Here is a 19421-nt window from a genome sequence, read left to right as displayed (position 1 = left end):
AGCGCCTGTAGAATACATGAAGCTCGGATGGTAGACTCGTACCGAATCAGAGGAGTCCTGTCTATAATGGTTTGCGGCCGCATGCGTCAACTGATGCACGGCGGCGTGCTGAAGTTTGTCCTGCATCTGCTGCTGCTGGGATGATGCGTTGTGATGGGCTTGAGGGTGCGCCTGCGGTCGCGTCTGAGTGCGCGAGGCACGGGGCTGCGAAGAAGGGCGTGCATTACGCTAGAGAGCAACGTGTGAGACTCGAGGTGAGCAGTTGTCAATGAGAACAGCATACCTCGGGACGGTAGTCTTGTGGCTCTCGAATATACTGATCCCGGCTGTCCGGGGAAGGATCGTTGTAAGCTAGCCCCTGGTTGTCGTTCTCGTCCTCTGCGCCCGTGTCCGGAGATGTTGTGCGGTAATCGTTGTCGCCGTACATGAGAGCAGACACTGTAGAGGGGCGAGAGAGCGAATGGAGGGCGTGGACCTGATTGTGTCCTCATAGATGTGTCTGCGATATTTGAGTCAGGTTTTCGACCAAAGTGACAACCTTCTATGACGAGTCCCTGTACACAGTAGATCCTCAGTCAGCGTCCTATCTGTCCGGAGACACACATAAATGATGCGCACGGACGTAATTATGAGCGCTTCACGACACTTTGCGTTGACAGTTTGACATTTTCGACATCTAGAAGCCCAAGGACACCTAGCGAAAGGCCTGCAATGGGTCCTTACGACTTATGAGCCCCACGCTGAGCACGGAACTGTCGATCTCGGTGCGGGGGAGAGGATCTGCACCCAGTAACAATATCTGTCAGGTTCAAGAACTGGTGGGCACGATCTCAATGGGTGTACTGCCTCAAGGCTCGCTTGCTTACCAAGAGTTCCGGTCTAGAATAGCCATTTAGCATCCTGCACAAGAGACTCGGAGTATTCAGAGATGAAGTGTCGACTCACGCACCTCGCTAATTCAGTCAGACCTTTTGTACCTATGACAATCAGGTTGTGACGAGAAGCCTTACGTTCACACCACTACGCTCGCACTAGGTACGGTACTCAACTCATAGGCTGTCCGTTATCAAACGCAGCTGGCAACAATCAACAACGATTGGAACAGATGACTATCAAGGGAGCGAGGAAGATGAACTATGGGAGACATACCATCCGCTATATTTAGACGAAAATGTGCCTCGAGGCGTCAGGTCAACGAGTTGCATACATTCATATGCAGGATGGCTGTGCGATCTGCAAATACATCTGTATCAAAGAACTCACATACCAGCAGAGGCAGACTGCGAGTGCCGACGGCAATTGCAGTCAAAGATACTGCCTAGGATTTGATTATCAACGAATGACTCCTCAGGTCTGTTGATCCATCAGCAATACGGAACCGGATTGAAACGGCTCACCGACGGCTAATGGTACGCAACCTGGTAGAGGGCGAGTGAAAGTCTACGGCTTCCTATATTCTATAGGGAGGTTAGCGTGGATCACATTCACATGCTGGCTGGTTGACCTCTTCCCCAGGTTTGCTGGTTAGCGAGGATATTCTATGGGGCCTGTGGGACAAGCTCGTCAATCTAGCACCCGGACCGCATGTAGGTTCCCAGCGGGGGCCCTGCGTGCGAGGTACCCAACTAACCGAGTTCCGCATGTCTACTGAGGTCCTGTGAGGGGCAAGAGACAGAGGCAGGCGGGGATAGCTGAAGCGGACAAGACCTGCATGTCGATGCGAGAGGGCGACCCGAACGGAGCGGGGATCCCAGCTGGGCATATAAGCTGTCGGTGCTGGCAAAGTACATGGCGGCCCAGAAAACGAAAGGATCACTGTGCATTTCGAGTTGAGGTCAATCGCGACTTCTCGCGCACGGCCGAAGGCACCGAGGAGGGCCGGAACGTCGAAGAGCAACTTCAGGAGAGTTGAAGTTGCGAGCCAAACCACACGCGCGCTGAGCCTGATCAGACGCTCTGAGACCAGGAGACACGGCGTCTATCAGTGGGCGTGGCCTTGCTCTTCTTCTACCTTGCGATGTAAGGGAGCGTCTTCCTACGTCACATTTGAACATTTGAGCTACCAACGCTGCCTACGATCCAGGAATGGCTTTCGGCTTTCACGAAGACGTTTACGCTAGACTCGCATCATCCGTCTCATCCTGTGGAAGGAATCGCAGATCAAATAGCGGATTCGACAACAGTAAGTAACGCGGGACCGCCTCGCCAGCGCCCACTTCCGAGAGTCGATATCAGCGTCTAGAAAAAAAGGTCTAAAGGTAGTATAGGTGACGAAAAGACCAATCCGCGCATTTTGGTTTCCCGACCTGCTCTCCGTCTCAGGCCGAGCAGCCAGAGGCGGCGAGCAGGAAGGTACTTATCCCGAGGACCACGAAAAGGTATGCGCCAGGACCGGAGTCCCTCCCTCGGGAAAAGAAACCACGCACCTTGGGAGGGCCAGAGGCCGATAATCACGTACCTTGCGTCCGAAACCGCCACCACCGAAAAGAAATCACCTACCTTCAGGCGGAAACCGCCACGATCAGGAAGAAACCACGTACCTTGTAGCCGAGTCCCACCACCGAAAGGAACCACGCACCTTGATTGCGCCACCACCAAGAAGAAACCACGTACCTGAAGGTCCGAAACTGAGAGCAGTCCGTGCTCGCCTCGAGGTTATATGCTCGCCGGCGTTGCTAACCGGTCCAGGTCAGCCCGTGGTCAGCCTCCTTATGACGCCTTCCAGTACACCGGCAGGTCAGCACTCCGAAAGGCTGATGACGTCCTTGTGTCTTTCCAGACCAACGATTGACTACCTAAGCCTGAACTCATGAGACGTCATCGTGCGTTGGTAGAACAAAGGATGACTGGCTGCGAGAGAGGCTGACAGGCTCCAGGTTGCAGCATAGCCACGAAGCACTGTGTCATATGCTTCCGTGCTGCTCGAGGCTGACCACCGAGTACTGGGAGGTATTCCATCTTCTATACTTTACCCCAGATACACCTCGAGGCGTCGGGTTCGGCCCCAGCACGATCGTGTTTCATATAGAAGCAGAGGCAGAGTTTCTCAATACGGCGGCTTCTAATATCACAATCAGACAAAGTTAGCGATGCCGAAACGGACTGTGTCTAAGTATAGGCTCACCTAGGCAGGCGTCCCACGGCCAACAGCATCGAGTGCACCCGCCGCTGTATGATAGAGCCTAGGGTGAGTTCAGTGGAGGCTTCCAGAACAAGCTCACTAACTCTGCTCCCGGGCCGCATTGGGGTCCTCAGCGTGGGCCCCTGAGGTGCGAAGAAAACTACCTGTTAGAGTCACTCATGGCTACTAAGGGCCCGCAAGGGGCCAAGGGCGATGAGCTCCAGGAGAGGGAATATCGGGCGTCGTAACAGCGCTGCGAGGCAGTAGTCGCGAGGTTTAGTGCGTATTAGGTTGTCTGATCTTCTTCGTGCTTCTCGTGCCTGAACATGAGACCAAAGCATCTGAACCTGCAGGGTTTGAGGGGACGCCCCCTGCTGAGAAGGACGACTAAGAGATGATTACCTCGTGACCTCGGTGACTTGAGGAAGTTCACTGGGTAGCACATCCCGCCAACGTGGCCTTTCAAGCCACACAGGCTGAGTAAGGATCCTAGAATTCGGCCTGACAGATATTCATATTGCTATGAACGATGATGGATGCACGATATGACGTCCTCTGGTCCTGTACGTAGACGTACAAATCTCATGACGCCCGGGGATAGCATTCTAGCAGAGGGCCTGTACTCTACATGTGATGAGTATGGAGACTGTTCCATTCCCTCTCATGTACGTCTGCGAGGTAGATATTGTCATGGAGAGACTGCGATGGGCAACAGGGCGCTGTAGCGGGAGTAATACGCAGCTCGCAGGGGTTCAGTTGCGCGCAGCGGAGTGATGCGCCAAGCACTCACTAGGCTCCAGGTTATAGAGCCGGAGACCGACTCTAGTTTGTCCATCATTCTACCCTTCTCGTGAGCTACGAATGATGATGGGGGCATCACGAATCGAGTACGCATAGTCTAGTTTGTAGTGACACGGGCGAGTCTGACGCCAAACATACCTCGGATGCTGCCTGCACCTATCGATGAGAGATGATTTGCCCCTGTGCCATCCGATAGAACCACACTGGAAGGTGCAAGCTCGGAGAAGGTAGAGAGCATAGGATAGAGACGGCCGTATGAGGTACAGTAAGAAGAGGAGTCCGGGGTCCGGTGACCGCTGAGTGTCAGTGAATTGGCCTGATTGGGCGACTACGAGCATTTTTGCTCAGGTCGCTACCGCCGCCGCTCCGCTAGGCTCCTTCTGCACCTATTTGTCGTATCGTGCTGCAGAGCTCATCGCCTCAACCTCCTGAAGACGCTGACTATGGTTGAAATGGTAAGGGGCATTTCCGAGCCGGGCTTTGGCCTCGGACGGATGTCCGAACATAGATAACCGTCGACGCCCGATGTCCCCCCCATCCACACCTGCACTATTGCGTAATGCAGGACTCCCCGTTCGACCCGCCCGCGCTCCCCTTTCTCTCCTCCTCTGCTAACCCTCCGCTGTCAGCCATGGCACTCAACACCACAACAAACGCTCTCTTAGCCGGCCAGGCGTTCTGGGGGCCCGTCACCGCTACTCTCGACTGGTGCGAGGTGAGTGGGGTTGCCGTATGCGCTGTCCGAGGCGTTCCGGTCGTCGCTCCCGGCCCCGGACTGACTGGGCCTCCTGTGCTCCCACGCGCCTCCGCTCGCAGGTTAACTACCAGTTCTCGCGTTACATCGCGGAAGTCGCGAACAGCTTTTCGAACCTCTTCACGATCGGCCTCGCGGTGTATGGAGCGGCACAATCGGTTACGGAGAAGCTGCCGCCAAGATACTTGGTCGGGTACGCGGTACGTCATCGTGGCTTCCCGTGTGCGTGGCAGACATTGACTATGCGATGGCTTCTTTCGACTATACGGCATCGCGCACAGGGATTTGCGTTGGTCGGAATAGGGAGTTTTATGTTCCATGCCACCCTCCTTTTCGAAGCCCAGCTCATGGATGAACTACCCATGATCTACGTTGCCAGCTACTGCTGCGCTGTCCTCTTCGACACGTCCCGCGGGTTTGACCTGCGCCAGTCGAATGCGGGGCAACTGGGCGTTATCTTTATGGTGTTTAACGTGCTGTTTACCTGGTCTTAGTATGTCCCTTCACCCTACCACGTTCCATCGTCAGAACATAACTTTGTTTGACTCAGCTACACCAATCGCAACCCAATCTATCACCAAGCGGTCTTCGCAGTCTTGATGTTGACCACAACGTTCCGCACCGCCTACCTCCTCCGACACGGTGAGATTTCGAAGCGGCTGCACCAAGCCCAACGCTCCACTATCGCGCGCATGTTCGGTTCGGGGGCTGCGACTTTCGCGTTTGGATTCCTTATCTGGAACTTGGACAACGTCTTCTGTTCTCATATCACCCGCTGGAAGCAGTCCGTCGGTTGGCCGGCTGCTTTCCTGCTTGAGGGTAAGGCAAACCTGAAGCTTCTAGTGCGATAGCTGACTAGACGTGTTGCAGGTCACTCTTGGTGGCACGTTCTGACCGTTCGTCTCATTCTTGTCAAATTGAATTTGACTGAGACTGACATCACCTTAGGCAATCGGCACTTACCTGATGTTAATTGGAAACACTTGTAAGCTTTACCCCATCGTCTCCCTTGCATTCAGCTGATCGAATTCTTCTTCTGTGTAGATCTGTAAGTTGCACTCGAGGTCTGGTGGATCGTTGGTATCTGACAACGCCGACAGTACTCTCTGCATCAAGGATGATCCTAACAACTACACGGTCACCAAGGTACACGGTCTACCGCGCATACAGCGCACCGACGGGGCGAAGAAGCAGTGAACCCAGTGGATGCTACTCTTGGTATTGGAATGTTCCGAGCTCCTTCCTTTCATCTCATCTCACGACCATCACGTCCCATATTCCTATCTCATTGACCTCTGCCAAGAATCATTGCTTTCTCCTACTACCTCTACGTCAGGGACTACGGTGGGCATGTCACACATCCGAGCGCTCGTTATTAGGCATCGTGTATCAAGTCAATACATCTGTATTATCTCCTAGACTATCTTGGATCTCTGTCCGGCCGTGAGGCCATCAATATGCTCGCCAACTGGTCACTAGGGAGAGTCCTAGTACACTGATAAGCGCGCGTTGTCTGGAAAGGGACCCAGCGATAACGTGACCGAACGCGTAACGTGGTATCGCGTCTGTGGCACACAGGCCCGGCTTCATACACGACCACCATCATCGCCGCCTCCAGCGTCCTCGCGCGCACCCTCCGACGCGTTTGCAACGAACGCAAATGCGTAGATCCTGTACGTATGTCCGTGTATGCATATCACCCAATGACTAAGTGGCATCTAGCGGAGTCACCCGAGCCTGAGAGCGCGCGCAAACGACAACGACTATCTTCCCCGACGTACGACGAGCACTTTCCAATCACGCAGGAGGAGATGAGCGCGTTTGATGAGATAGACAAGCAGCTCTCGCAGCGAGCTCTCGTCCTTCCTTCCCGATCGCGAACCTTGTCGGCCGAAGAGACAGAGGACGTCGAACTAACTACCGCTAACCACGGTGCATCCGGAGAAGGTGTGATGGGAGAAGGCGACCGGGATGGGCCAGCAGCTCAAGGTGCGCGCATACACTCATCTGGCGTGAAAGCTACATGACAATGCATCGCCAGAGTGGTCGTCATCGCCCCTCGAAAAGCCTTCCACCACCCAAGATCGCGCTGATGAGGACGCGTTCTTCACAGGTGCTGGTGGAGGCAGTGGCTTCGTCTCCGCTACCACGCTCCCGTCCAAGCCTTCTGTCGATTCTCTCGCTCCAGCTGCCTCTGGCTTTACATCTGCGGCTGCCCTCCCCTTGGTCCTCAAGACGGCCAAGCTTCGTGCGTCTGGTAGCTTCACTTCGAAGCCTCCTGACGCGTCCAATGCGCATGCAAATTCGGGCGAAGCCTCCCATAATGGAACCATCACCTCTATATCATCCACGCTTGGTGGATTTGGTCCTGCATCTGCACTCCCTGCGCGACCAGAAGATCCCTGTGACGATCGCCCCTCGTCGCCTCCGCCTCCACAACCAGACTATGATTCCTGGTTCGATTCCGATGCATCCGCGCTACCTTCCGACGCGCTCGGGTTCAAGACCGCTCGTACGATTCTGGAGCCATTGGAGGCAGGGGAGGGTCATGCCAGTCAAGCTCCCGTTTTCGCCGGATTCACCTCTGCGTCGGGCTTGGTGCAGTCTCAGAGTACCTCGCATGGCGGGTCTGGAGACAGCGCACCCGAAGTCGTAGAACCTTCCCCATCTGCGTCGTTCGCTACGGGTTTCGCGTCCGCTGCGTCAATCGGCTTCAGCTCTGCGGCGAAGTTGACTGGGGGGAAGAGTGCCTGGCAGGCGCCCTCCGCAGAAGCTCTCGCGCGGGCTGCACAGAAGATGAAGCAGTGGGAGGAAGAGTTCGTGCGAGAAGACGTGTCGACGTCTGTAGCTCCTGCCCATACCAATCAGGACATCGAAAACACGCGTGCAGGGCCGTCCTCGTCTGTGCCGCAGCCTGCCGCAGCACCGTCTCTCCAGACCCCGCTGCGTCCTGCCCTGCGGCCGATGGAAAACAGCGCGCCCTCCCCAGCGCAGCTCCCCGATACCCCGCTCGCGTCGAAGAACCCGACGCACTACACGAACATCGGCGGAGGGGTGCAGATGAAGAACAAGCAGTTCAAGTCTCCGCTCATCAACAAGCAGGATCGCCCCGCGTCTGCGTCTGCGGCGCGGCTTAGGTCGTCGCTGAATCCTGTCCGTGCCTCGAGTTCGAAGTTACCCGCGGTGTTCACTTTTGGCGCAGCGAGCACAGTTCCTACCGCAGTGCCGGCGACACCCGCTCGCCCTGCCCCAGCTCCAGAGTCCGGTACTTCAATTGTCACGACATCTCCAAGTAAGGGCAAGAGTCTGGGGATGACCCCTCGCAGGCTGCCGGGCGGCGGCCTGAAGTCTGCTGGGAAGGCCAAGTTTACTACGCCGTTCAAGCTGGGCATGGCGCCTGGGGAAGCAGGAAGGACACAGCTGGGGGCGAAAGCGAAAGCAGAGACGTCGGTGCAGACTCCTCTCCGAGTCGATGTACGCGGGACGCCGTCGTCTTCGGCCAAGGGTAAATCTGTGTCTGTGGCGAGGAAGGAGTATAAGTTTTTCGATCTGAGTGAGTTTTCGACGATTCCTACTGCAGTGGGTATATGCGCGACATAATTGACGATGCGCAATTTAGACCCAAGGCCGGACAGGAAGACACTGGCATCATCAGGTCTCCGACCGCAGTCGTACACTGGGGACGAACTGGAAGACATGGGGATGTGGGTCCACAAACTCCAGTTACCGTGCATATATGCTGAATCATTGTCCTCAGAAACGTTGAAGAACTCCGGGAGATGAGCCCCGCCATGGCAATCTACTATTCGTTCTATTCCGCGGAGCTAACAAACGATTCGGCCGAGCCTCTTCAACTAGGACCCGAGGCCGCCTTTGTACAGCTGAAGGAACTGGGCTGTAGGCTTGCTACGCAGCAGTGGGTGACGAATCACTATGGCCTCATTCTCTGGAAGCTCGCAGGCATGGTCTGTCTCGAGCCGGAGTCGGAGCTGGATCCGAAGACGAAGCGATGGTGTTGGCGGGAGGTCATGCGGCAATTGCGCTACAGGTTAGCTGACGTTCTTCGATGTTCTGCGGTGGTGGACTCACCTATATCACTTAACAATGGTCACAGATACGAACGTGAGCTGAATGGTGGCTCAAGACCAGCGCTTCGTCTGATCTCGACGGAGGACGCACCGGCGGCTTGTCCCATGGTGCTATGCGTGTCGAGTATCATCACCTGGGCGCCTGCCGTGGTGGATAGCGAGGGACGACCGGTTGAACCCCATCCAGAACTGGAGGTGACCGACGGATGGTATAGACTACGGGCCAGAGTAGACCGACCCTTGGCCAGAGCGGTTCGTCGGGGACTTATCAAGGTTGGGACGAAGTTGGCCGTCTCGGGAGCTAAGGTGAATTGTTCATGTGGATGTATGATGTAGGACATATCTGACCATTGTCTTAGCTGGGCGGGGACCGCAAAGAGTCTTGCGAAATCCTCGACGCGTACGATAGTACCTACTTGGACCTTTCGGGCAACTCTACCCACTTAGCGCCATGGCACGCAAAGCTTGGCTTTGCCAAGGATCCTTTCATCGCGACACTGGATAGCCTCACCCCGGACGGCGGCAGGGTACCTGCCATGGACCTCATCGTTACAAAGGTATAGTGGATTGTCTGCCTTTCACGTACGCATGGGAGCTCACGTTGCGCAGGCGTATCCAATAGCCTATCTGGAATTTATCAGGAACGAAGACGGGTCGACAACCAAGCTAGGGCCGCGGGATGAGAAAGAAGAGCTTAGGGCGCAAGATGAGTGGCTGGTATGTTCTCTGATGTCCAGCTCCCGACAATTGTTCAATTCTTCTTGTAGACCAGGAGGGATATAGCTGTAGCTACAATCCGTGCCGATCTCGAGCGACAGATTCAGTCACTGGAGAAGATCTCAGAGCAGCTATACGGCATCGCCGGCCCTCGGTTTGAGGATAAGGTCAATAAAGACGGTGAGTCCTGATTTATACAGCTCTCTCGTGCTCCAGGCACTTACGTTGTACTGCAGATCCTCTACCTTCTTTTATCGAAGGAATGTACGACGAGATGATAGAAGATGTGTCACGGTCGCCTCGGGACTTCTTCGACTATCTCAACTACATGGACGCAGGTTATCTGTACATCCACACGCTCGATCAGATCAGGCTTTCGAAGGAGCGGCTCGGAGAAGATATCGAGCGGGAGCTTCAGGTGCGTCCGACTTGGGTCTACCCTGCATACAACGTGTTGTTCAGACGGTTTCATAGTATATCTGCCCCCCACGCAATGTCCGAGACTTCCGCGTTGTTGTCGCCAAGGATGCACGGTGGTGCAGGAAGGAGCCCACGCGAACCGTGCAGATCACTGTGTGGGACCCCATGCGTATGGTGTTCAGCGAGGGCGGTTCTCCGGGCGACATCCGAGAGGGACAACGCTTCTTGGTCGTCAATCTCGAGGTGAACCAGCCGAGCGCCTGGATGGCTCCTGGCCCGGGGTCAGTGATTTACCTTATATCGAAGAAGAGCGCGAGGTGGACGAACATCAGGTCACGCAAGTGCTGAGCATGTATACGGTGTTGTACAGTATGTTGTACTACTAGCCATGGTGCAGACGTTAGTGCTCTCGCAGCATATCCTTGTGCAATGTTGCGAAAAGGAAACGTCTGACCCTCGACATCGTCCGGATCTTGCCACCTTCATACTCTCGCACGTCATACTACTCAAGTGATGGCATACGCAAGAGAGCGGAACAATTATTTGAAAGAGGGATCAGATGCCCCTGACCTGCTCTTCCAGCCAGTTCCACAATCGCTCTCCTATCGCAGGATCATACGCCTCTGCTCTGCACTTCCCAGGGCGTGCCCAGGGAATGAAAAACTACGGGGAGTTCGTTGATTGAAGGTCTCTAGCCTCAAACAAACTACGCACTTCACCGTTGTAATGGAGCGCTTGAGGCATTGTCCCTGCCCAAAGCTGGGTGAGGGCCCCATACGGTGTTGGGTACAGGACCGTCAAGGCCTAGAGGATAGCTCAGAGACCAGCCGCGAATAGCAAACCAGGACTCACTCCTAATTTAGGAATGATCGACGGAAGGTGACGTTGGAGATCGCTTTGAATGTTTCCTAAGCAGGCTGTGAGGGAGGACAACGTGCAGAATGTCGTTCATACTAGCCTGGATTTACGGCAATGGATATAATACCTTGATGTCCATACCGTTTGGCAGTTTCACGAGCTACGATCACATTTGCCTACGTGCAATGGCTTCATTTCATCGTTGCGAATTTAGGAGGGCACCGACGCTCACTAGCTTACTCTGATTATATAGAGCGTCAGTCGTTTCGCGACGTCTCGCAGGACCGTCCTTGAATGTCTCCCAGTGCAGTGTACCGAGATAGGAAGCGGCCGAGGAGGTTGTCACGACGCGAGCGTGATGGTCAGGCGAGGACCCCTTTCCCGCAAGAAGTGCCGGCATTAATAGCTCAGTCAGATAGAAATGTCCTACAGGTGCATGATCATGCGTTACATGCTCTGGGGTGATGCCTGTAGCCTGGGGGTACTCACCTAAGACGTTCACGCCAAACTGCAAGTCGAAACCGTCTGCAGTGATTTGAGAGAGTGGTGGAAACATGACGCCTCTGTATGATGATTCGTTAACATTATGGGATGCATAATTGATACTCAAGAACCGTACGCATTGTTGAACAAGATGTGAAGCTCAGGCTCCTTGCTGAGGTCAAGGAGACGGATCAGCAATCCTGCGAGAACTGTGCAAGTTGGCTTGATAATCTGACCTTAGGAAGTCGCGTGCTGCCTTCTTGACGGAGGACATGTCCGCAAGATCAAGCTCCATGAAGAAGGCTTCCCTTCCCGTGGATGCCTTGAGGTCGGAAATTGCAGCGTCCGCCTTCTCCTTGCTTCGAGCAGCAAGATATACCTTAGCATCATGCAGCAGGAGTGCTCTGACCGTCTCCTTGCCTATGCCTGTGTTGCCACCTGCAACGCTTGTGATGAGTAGCGCACATAGGACTCATGTTCAGTCCGCAGTCTTGTGCTGGACGACTGACCAGTAACGATGACCACTTGTCCCGTCAGATCAGGTATCTGGTCGACGCTGAAGGTCGGCTTGGGAGGGAACGCCTGACCGATCAAAGCACACAAGTTACCAATGTAAGATATCAGTGCGCCCATGGCCGCAGGGATGTGACTGCCCAACTAAGATTAGCAGTCTCGGAAGTGGCAAATTCGGGATCCTATGGACGTGAACCTGGGACGGCGTTCGTGAGAATGAGGTCAAGTTGCCCTTGGTTGACCTTGTACGTGAGTAAGTTTCGCACGAGGTTCACGGCAGCCAGCTAGGCAAATGGAGTGTGGGCGATTTTGCGCCACTCAAGCAAGCTATCCGGACAGAATGTACAGTAGGGGACGCGGGCCTGAGGCGTTGGGTGATCTACACGCGACTCTGCAATTGATTGATACAACCATAGTGGCACCACCAGTAAGAACCCTTGGCACAGTGGTAGCGCGTGAGATTCCAGCTTGGGGAATCCTCAAGGTCGTCCGTTCAATCCGGGCAGGGTTCAGCTCTTTTTGCTTATCTTCTAGATCTGTCGCTGTCGCTTATCCGTCCTCCAAAGTTCTCAGTTAGGCTTCAAGTTCCTCAAGCATGTTGCTTAGTCGGATTTGCTATCTGCCTTGCAGACTGTGAGCCTGTGGAGGATCCTATCACCTTGCACAGCTTGTGTTTCACGCTTCGCTCATTCAGGGACTTCGGGTCTAGCTCACGGTATTGAGGTGGAGCCCTGCCAGTGCTTACCCTGGAGAGTTCGCGCTTGGCCAGCTCTGTTCCATGACCACCGACGCTCGTCACAATGAAATGCGTACGTTTCCTGATCCATTACTGTGAGGGGGAAAAGAAATGGGCCACGGACATACAAGCCCAGAGAGGATCGAAGAGGAGCCGCATCAGCATCGCGTCCAGATGTCATGAAGACGTAGTATTTTCACGGAAGAGCTCGTGAAAGCCATGGACGGTGAGCACCAAAATTATTAGTCGTTCATATCAGGGGAGATTGTCCAGGTATACGAGAAAGGCGAGGAGACAAGAACTAAATTCAATTCTCGGCGATCTCTCCTCGAGTGATGTCTTGCTGACCGCTCCATACCTGCCCTGAAGGCAATCGAAATTGAGTAGTAGGATATGTTATAGTTAACTGGTACCGAAGACGGCAGAAAAGCGGTCGACGTAGCTGTGACTGGCTGAGATCGTGGGCTAGAAGTCTACATGGTCGTAGTCTATGGGGATCCGTCCCGGACACGCTTGTAGATTCCCACGATGATGTCGTTGGCCGTCAAAGTGACGATTCTGCAATGTGGGGATAGTTTGAGGAATGGTACAGCATAGTCACGATCGACATTTGACTCACGTATGGGGTACTATTCGGAGGAAATGCGCCGTTGAACCTATAGACACAAGTCAATACTCTATATTTTGCGGAGAAACCAGAAGTTTCGAACCCTTGTACCAGCCCAGAGGTCCCTCGGCCTTGAAAGTCTTCCACAAACAATCCAGAGGGTTCTTGTAGAGCGCGCCGATGTGTCGACCGTCCGGTGTTGGTATGGTAGGTTGATTATACATGCGCGTGAGCACGGTATCGGTAGGTTGCATCATCATGAGCTGCAACGCGCACGTCAAAGACTACCTGGGAGTGCATCAGGGGGATGGCGTGCATACCACACAAAGTCCGGACACAGAACTGCTAGCGAGGAACGTCCAGACGCTATCACCGCGCGATATGCCACGACTAATGAGCTGATTCTTTGTCCAATTGTATGTAGGTAGTTGTACCTATCGTTGGGGGCACAATGGAATCTTAAAGCAGTCATGGGTCAGGGGCAAGCTAGGCTTACCGAGGAACCCATGGCTGTACGAAGAGCAGCGGCGTCGATACCTCGTACAAGCCCGCGGAACTTCTCAGCTTTCCATATACTTTTAAGCGCATCCCAAGAGCTCTTATAATAGTGCTGGGCGCCGACGGGGAGAACTGGGGAGTACGCCTGTCATGTATAAGTTGTGGTGTACAAGAGTATAGGCGAAAATCGCGCGAGACGCTCACCTGCATCCGCGCCTTGATTAAGAAGAAAGGATTTCCGACCGACGCTGTGAACGCGAGGTCTTAGCCATGTAGGGACGCTTGGATATGTGTACAAATCACACCTCCGATGATACCGCTCGCGGCCCCCGAAAAGAGGGATGTGAGTGGGATCTGGTCCGTTGGTTTCGCGCCGACCAGCTTGTTCACATTTCTCCGAATTGGCTCATAAAATCCTGGGGGTCAAAGCGGTGTAAGATCTACAGAAGCTTGTGGGAGTGACGTATGACTCACCTAGACGCGACCCATTCATGAGGATCTAGTTGGGATGAGGGCCGTGCTTCCGCAAAGCGAAGTGCAGGTACACTCACTTGGTATACATACTAGCGGATGTCAGGACACTTACTCTGAGTGCGAGGCGACGCGTACTCACAGCCGGACCCAAGCCCCTTTGGACGCCTCGAATCCCCTCATTCTGCCATGTCTTCGCGATGACATCCAGCGCGTTCTTGTACACCTTGGGCGCGCCCCTCTTGGCTAGCTCGCCCTGAAGCTGCATGCGCGTCTTGGCGACCTCTGCCGGGTTCGAGACCGTCACCTAGAACATCAAAGAAGACGTCACGCATTGAGACCAAGCGGGGAGAAGGAAGACATACGGCCACACAGGCGGCCGTCCCCCCGCAGACGAAGCCTTCAGCACTAGAGAGCGGTTTGGTTCCTGGTGCAGGCGCACTCATGGTTGTAAAGCAAAGATGTTGCGCGGGGGTGGGGGGCAACGCGTAACGACTGTGCCTCGGACGATGAGGTGGAATTACGAGCAAGACGGTTGGCCGCGCGCCGCCCCGGCCGGTACCGTCAGACGAACCCGATCGAGTCGGAATACGGAGCAGAGCTTACGTGCGGGGCAGCTCGTTTTCTTGCTTCCACGCAGCCTACCCTGCCGTGCGACGCAATTTGGTTGAACCGCGACTCAACACCTCCTTCTTGACATACTGAATCTCCAGCCCGGTGTATGACCTTCCGCATACATAGTTTCCAGACGAGAAGCCCGGTCCGCTGCGGCAGCCCTGTGTGGGCGTCTAAAGGCGACCTTCCCAGTTTGGCATGCTCCCGAGCTTCGAGCGTTGTTGGCGAGTGGCCGCACCTCCTGGCAGACGACCACATCTTCCCTCTGGCTCGTCCTGACATTGCGCTCTAGGCCATGCCATACGGCAGGCATGTAGTTGCTTTGCTTATTGTCGGCGGCCTTCTTGTTCCCATCTTCAAACGCATTATTCTATCTCCGGTTGCTCTCGCGCTCCTCTTCCCGTTCTTTCTCCTCTCCCTCGTCCTCGGGTTTCTGACTGTCAATCTTCTCTTTGGATATCTCTTGGACTCTATACGACCTGCACCACGCAATGCTCTTACGACTGCAGCAAGACCCCTCGCGTTTTCTACGCCAGCGGCATGGCAAGCGGTCTTGACGCGCTCCCAATGGTCCCACAAGGCTCCCCAGTCATTGCCGCCTCTATACCCCGACGCCCCGGTAGTCTCTGCCGCTATTAACGAGATACTGATCATGATTGTTCGCGACTTTGTGCTGGTATGGTACAAGGATATCTCGACTTCACCTTCATTCCCTACCGCCGTCTCGTCTACCCTACACAGCTCCATGGACCGGCTCCTCGCCAAAGTGCTGACACTAGACCTATCCGCGCTCGTCGTCAAGCGAATTCTGCCAAAGATTACCGCGCATATTGAACAGTTCCGTCAGTCTGAAATCGCGCTCCGTGGGGCCGGGCTGGAGCGCAAGCTGACGCAGTCGGAGGAGTTGGATCTGTTGCTCGCGAGTCGGTATGCTGCACGTGGTGGGGGTAAGCTGCATTCCGCCGTGGAAAACCTCTCTTCCACCTTCACCAAGCAGTCGGAGGAGAACCATTTGCGGGAGCTGGTCGACAAGGCGCTGCCTTCCATCCTCCCGGAGAAGGAGGCCAACAGCCGTGCGGTCAAGATTGTGGTCCGGGAGATAGTTGCCTGCTCTGTCTTGTATCCTGTCATGGAAATGCTATCAGAACCTGACTTCTGGAACCGCATGATTGACCAAGTTGTGAGTGTCGTGGTGGTCGTGTGCGCTTTGGTACGTTCTGTCTGACCTGGCGCAGGCAGGAGCAGCAATCCGCCAACAGTACGTCGACCTGAGGGCCGCGGAATTGCATGCCCGAAGCTCATCGTATCGTCTCATAGACGGTTGATCTCCAAAGTACGAAACATCTTGGAGGCTCAGATCCCGCGACCACAAGCTCCGCTGTCGGATGCACCGCAGTCGACGACTGAGAAGATTACGATCCGCACGGATCCCAAACATTTCGAGTCTTTCCTTCGAAGTATAAGCCGTACATCCTCGCTCTTAGACGCGAGAAGGCTCAGGAATGATATCATGGGAGAGATCCGTCGGACCCGCACTTTGCTTGGTGAGTTCTCATCTGCTGTCTATGCCATGCAAGAATAACCTACGACGATTCTTTAGCTAACAATGCCAACTCGGACTGGATCAATGGAGAGAAGACGGAGGACATCGTCGCGTTCCTTGACCGTCTATACACAGCAAAGCGGAAAGTCGAGAAGCGCATAGCAGCATTAGGTGGCGAGGCGGACTCGGTATGCGTCAAGTTGTTGTTACTATTCAAACCACTGACACTGCGTAGCGGCAGACCATCTACCAGGAGACATCTACGACATCCAAACTCACCCTAAGGGATACCCTGATGAACCCCAGCTCGCTCTCATACTTCATGGAGTTCATGGACCGCCGTCAGCGCTCGCTCCTCGTACAGTTCTGGCTCACGGTCGAGAGCTTCAAGAATCCACTCGAGTCCGTGGACTCGGACGGCTCCGACGACGAAGACGAGCCCCTGCTTGACCCAAGCCAGTCCGCGACGCTCAAGGAAGACATCTCGCTCATCAACGAGCTCTACTTCTCCAGCCCCGTCCCCGACCCCGTCCTCAGTGCTGTCTCCAAGAAGCACGTCGACACGATCCGCTCGTTCGGCCAGGACGCGGCGTCGTTGACCCCTGCCTCGGAGCGGCGCGTGAGGCGGAGCGTGATGCTCGCGCAGAGGCAGGTCGAGCGGGAGATGGAGCAGGACTTCGAGGACTTCCAGAGGTCGGAGCTGTGGTTCCGCGTGCTTGCTGACATCGAGGCGAATGGCGGGAGGGGTGCTCTCGCGGACGACGGGCCTCTGCATCCGCGGAGCCGCTCCCCTACGTCGACCCGTCGAGACACCGAGGGCGTTCCCGCCGCGAAGCTAGGGCCGAAATCAGGATTACCTCGCTCAGAGTCGACCCCGATCCTCGGCTTCCCTGGACGCCAGCCACCCACTCCCCACACTCCCACTCCTCCACCTCAGCCGCGTCCAGCGGCATCGAACCTGCAAGTGCTTATGTCGCCCGTGGACGAGCTCGACAGTTCCGCTGCGGCATCCCGCGCGCCGCTCTTTGACGACCCAGAGGACACGGAGCAGCAGATTCAGGCGCAGCGTATGGATGCCATCCAGGCCGCGCTGACGGACATTATCGCGCTCGACAAGCAGCACGCCGCGGCGGGTGCGTCTGCGGACTCATTGAGCGTGCAGGACTCGGTCTTGAGCGGGGGAACGCGTACCGGGCGCGAGAAGCGCAGGCTCGTGTTCGACGACGATGTCGAGGAGGACGAGGTGGAGGGCGACCGCTCGCGCGAGGAGGAAGCCGAGGAGCATGACAAGGACGAGCACGGCTCGTTCCAGCTCGCGGGACCTGGCGACCTGCAGCTGTCGCACGAGATCGAGCGGCTAGCGGGCAAGATCGCGAAGCTGCAGACGCAGGACGGCATGCTCGACACGCTCATCAAGAAGGCAGAGCTGACGGGAGACGCGCAGGAGCTCCGGCTCATGCGAAGGTCCAAGGCGCAGCTGACACGAGAGCTCCGCGAGCTGCGGTTCCAGAAGACTCAGTACGAGCAGCAGGAGAGCGCGAACCGCCTCTTGAGCGACCGGACGCGCGTCGCGATCGTGAACTCGACGGTCGGGGAGGAGGACGGGAAGCAGGTCGTGAGGTATTTGGTGGAGGTGCAGCAGCTGGCACAGGACGGGAGCTTCGCGTCGGGGTGGGTAGTCGCGAGGAGGTACAACGAGTTTTTCAATATGCACAATAAGTTGAGGGATAAGTACGTGCTTGTGAGGAATCTGGATTTCCCGGGAAAGAGGCTCGTCACGTCGCTTTCGGGCAGCTTCGTGGATAGCAGGAGGATTGCGCTAGAAAAGTACTTGCAGGTGCGTTCATCCGCCCCCTCACACTTGCGCGATGTGCTGACGTATTCTCAGAGCCTGATTGCTATTCCCGCCGTATGCGAGAGCCAAGAGCTCCGGGCATTCCTGTCTCGGGACTCGCCCTTCATGGCAGCCGAACCGCCGCCGCCTAAACCGTCTACCTCCACATTCCCGGGCCACGGCCTGGTCAAGACTATGTATCAGTCCGTCGCGGAGAGTATCGACGACATGTTCTTCGGCCCGTCCATGCTGGACGTCATCATCCAAAGGCTCACTACTCAGGCCGCGGAGTTCGTCGGGATCACAGGCACGGCCATCCGTGACGAGGACTTGGTGGCGCAGGCGTTGAAGGCATCGGGCAAGTCGACGTACGAAGATGCGCTTATGCACTTGTCCGGCGACTTGAAGCCACTGGAGGGCGAGACGAGCACGTCGACGTTCTCATCGCCTATTTGCGACTTTATATTGGCGGTATTCGAGCTGGACAAGAAAAACAATTGGCTGAGGAGGCAGGCTATTGTAATCATTTTGCAGCAAGTGCTTGGAGACACGATCGAGCGGTGGGTAGTAGGTATTCGAGAGCTACAGACGCATGCTGATACTTGCTGTGCAGAAAGCTGCGGGAGACGGTGAGGTCGTTCCTGGACGAGCCGCATCTCATGACATACATCAACGTCTTCAAGGATGGGCTGTGGCCTGGGGGGAACCTCAAGCCTCCGAGCGTGCCTCGGACCGTCGAAGAGAAACTGCACACGAGAGACGAGGCCAACCGCAAGCTGTCGGCTCTCATGCCGGGTACGTAGACATGGATGCTTCTGTTATCTGCCTGGCGAATCCTGATGTCTCTCACAGATCTCGCGGCGAATATGATCGGACGCTCGAATGCCCGTCGCGGTGCCCGCCGGATATTCGCTGTGTTGCAGAATCGCCGCCTGAACCAACATCTGATATACACTATCGTGGATGAGGTTCGTCCCTGTCAATAACATGCTCGTTGACGAATGCTGATTTTCTGCACGCAGGTGTTCGCTGCCTTGTTCTGAACAGTCGTCGCTAATCTACGGTGGCTTGTCAATGTTGTATGCTGCACCAGTTGCGCATGTCCCGGTATATTGACAGTGTATCGCATCGATCTCCCGTTACTGGTTCAGGATCCGTTGGTCCCCACTGGCAATTGACTGCCTTTGACTTAAAAATGCCTCATCTCGCGGGTGATTAGCCCAATGCAGTGAACCCAGCACAACGCTTCCAACAAAGAGTATTGAGGTGGGCTTCAGATAAGTAGGAGAGTGTATACTCATTGGCTAGATTGTCACGACTTGCTAATATTATTCGTAAGTTGCTGCTCAGCTGTTTCCCTTG

The 19421-nt window shown here is 55.4% G+C and overlaps 7 protein-coding genes and 1 non-coding gene across 8 annotated transcripts; 5 read left to right on the top strand and 3 right to left on the bottom strand.

The window, feature by feature from the left end:
- Positions 1-46: 46 nt before the first annotated feature.
- DICSQDRAFT_165081 (uncharacterized protein) lies at positions 47-427 on the bottom strand (the record flags this gene model as incomplete). The annotated part of the gene is made up of 3 exons (XM_007360601.1): positions 47-61; positions 100-228; positions 284-427. The coding sequence occupies 3 exons, from the start codon at positions 425-427 to the stop codon at positions 47-49; spliced, it is 288 nt and encodes a 95-aa protein (XP_007360663.1).
- A 1353-nt stretch (positions 428-1780) lies between these two features.
- On the top strand, positions 1781-2165 carry DICSQDRAFT_131518 (uncharacterized protein; the record flags this gene model as incomplete). The annotated part of the gene is made up of 1 exon (XM_007360600.1): positions 1781-2165. A coding segment is annotated over one exon (255 nt), but the record flags the coding sequence as incomplete, so codon positions are not given.
- Positions 2166-4539: 2374 nt separating this feature from the next.
- Positions 4540-6095, top strand: DICSQDRAFT_131517 (alkaline phytoceramidase). Its single transcript, XM_007360599.1, is given in 8 exon segments — positions 4540-4637; positions 4739-4876; positions 4958-5169; positions 5227-5495; positions 5547-5572; positions 5625-5661; positions 5676-5679; positions 5777-6095. 8 exon segments carry the CDS (start codon positions 4554-4556, stop codon positions 5871-5873), a joined length of 867 nt encoding a protein of 288 aa, XP_007360661.1. The 5' UTR covers positions 4540-4553; the 3' UTR covers positions 5874-6095.
- A 284-nt stretch (positions 6096-6379) lies between these two features.
- On the top strand, positions 6380-10249 carry DICSQDRAFT_142816 (uncharacterized protein; the record flags this gene model as incomplete). The annotated part of the gene is made up of 10 exons (XM_007360598.1): positions 6380-6665; positions 6718-8229; positions 8296-8380; positions 8434-8724; positions 8791-9070; positions 9124-9321; positions 9374-9481; positions 9532-9661; positions 9718-9899; positions 9956-10249. The coding sequence occupies 10 exons, from the start codon at positions 6380-6382 to the stop codon at positions 10247-10249; spliced, it is 3366 nt and encodes a 1121-aa protein (XP_007360660.1).
- A 207-nt stretch (positions 10250-10456) lies between these two features.
- DICSQDRAFT_96513 (NAD(P)-binding protein) lies at positions 10457-11892 on the bottom strand (the record flags this gene model as incomplete). The annotated part of the gene is made up of 9 exons (XM_007360597.1): positions 11752-11892; positions 11479-11680; positions 11379-11414; positions 11249-11322; positions 10992-11185; positions 10856-10935; positions 10754-10796; positions 10616-10705; positions 10457-10564 (listed from the first exon to the last, which is right to left on the bottom strand). The coding sequence occupies exons 1-9, from the start codon at positions 11873-11875 to the stop codon at positions 10457-10459; spliced, it is 951 nt and encodes a 316-aa protein (XP_007360659.1). The 5' UTR covers positions 11876-11892.
- Positions 11893-12186: 294 nt separating this feature from the next.
- Positions 12187-12267, top strand: DICSQDRAFT_t7. The gene has a single exon. It is a non-coding gene; the product is annotated as a tRNA-Trp (tRNA).
- Positions 12268-12634: 367 nt separating this feature from the next.
- DICSQDRAFT_96509 (mitochondrial carrier) lies at positions 12635-14538 on the bottom strand. Its single transcript, XM_007360596.1, has 11 exons — positions 14433-14538; positions 14210-14374; positions 14148-14159; positions 14071-14095; positions 13902-14012; positions 13801-13844; positions 13595-13741; positions 13419-13532; positions 13202-13361; positions 13111-13147; positions 12635-13049 (listed from the first exon to the last, which is right to left on the bottom strand). The coding sequence occupies exons 1-11, from the start codon at positions 14511-14513 to the stop codon at positions 12980-12982; spliced, it is 966 nt and encodes a 321-aa protein (XP_007360658.1). The 5' UTR covers positions 14514-14538; the 3' UTR covers positions 12635-12979.
- A 421-nt stretch (positions 14539-14959) lies between these two features.
- On the top strand, positions 14960-19254 carry DICSQDRAFT_96507 (PhoX domain-containing protein). The gene is made up of 9 exons (XM_007360595.1): positions 14960-15862; positions 15918-15940; positions 16000-16226; positions 16283-16413; positions 16461-18062; positions 18114-18619; positions 18673-18854; positions 18912-19027; positions 19082-19254. The coding sequence occupies exons 1-9, from the start codon at positions 14978-14980 to the stop codon at positions 19100-19102; spliced, it is 3693 nt and encodes a 1230-aa protein (XP_007360657.1). The 5' UTR covers positions 14960-14977; the 3' UTR covers positions 19103-19254.
- The last annotated feature ends 167 nt before the right edge of the window (positions 19255-19421 follow it).

The sequence above is a fragment of the Dichomitus squalens genome, assembly GCF_000275845.1.
Source record: "Dichomitus squalens LYAD-421 SS1 unplaced genomic scaffold DICSQscaffold_1, whole genome shotgun sequence".
In the NCBI taxonomy this organism is placed as follows: domain Eukaryota; kingdom Fungi; phylum Basidiomycota; class Agaricomycetes; order Polyporales; family Polyporaceae; genus Dichomitus; species Dichomitus squalens.
Note: the sequence above shows the minus strand (reverse complement) of the source record. Positions and strands in the feature narration are given on the sequence as shown.

Coding starts and splice junctions, on each gene's coding strand:
- DICSQDRAFT_131517 (XM_007360599.1), top strand. CDS start 4,554: ATGGCACTCAACACCACAACAAACGCTCTCTTAGCCGGCCAGGCGTTC. Junction 4,877..4,957: donor GATACTTGGTCGGGTACGCG/GTACGTCATCGT, acceptor CATCGCGCACAG/GGATTTGCGTTGGTCGGAAT. Junction 5,170..5,226: donor GTGCTGTTTACCTGGTCTTA/GTATGTCCCTTC, acceptor TGTTTGACTCAG/CTACACCAATCGCAACCCAA.
- DICSQDRAFT_96509 (XM_007360596.1), bottom strand. CDS start 14,513: ATGAGTGCGCCTGCACCAGGAACCAAACCGCTCTCTAGTGCTGAAGGC. Junction 13,845..13,901: donor CGCGAGCGGTATCATCGGAG/GTGTGATTTGTA, acceptor TCGCGTTCACAG/CGTCGGTCGGAAATCCTTTC. Junction 13,742..13,800: donor TAATCAAGGCGCGGATGCAG/GTGAGCGTCTCG, acceptor TATACATGACAG/GCGTACTCCCCAGTTCTCCC.
- DICSQDRAFT_96507 (XM_007360595.1), top strand. CDS start 14,978: ATGCCATACGGCAGGCATGTAGTTGCTTTGCTTATTGTCGGCGGCCTT. Junction 15,941..15,999: donor GGAGCAGCAATCCGCCAACA/GTACGTCGACCT, acceptor ATCGTCTCATAG/ACGGTTGATCTCCAAAGTAC. Junction 18,063..18,113: donor CGCTAGAAAAGTACTTGCAG/GTGCGTTCATCC, acceptor ACGTATTCTCAG/AGCCTGATTGCTATTCCCGC.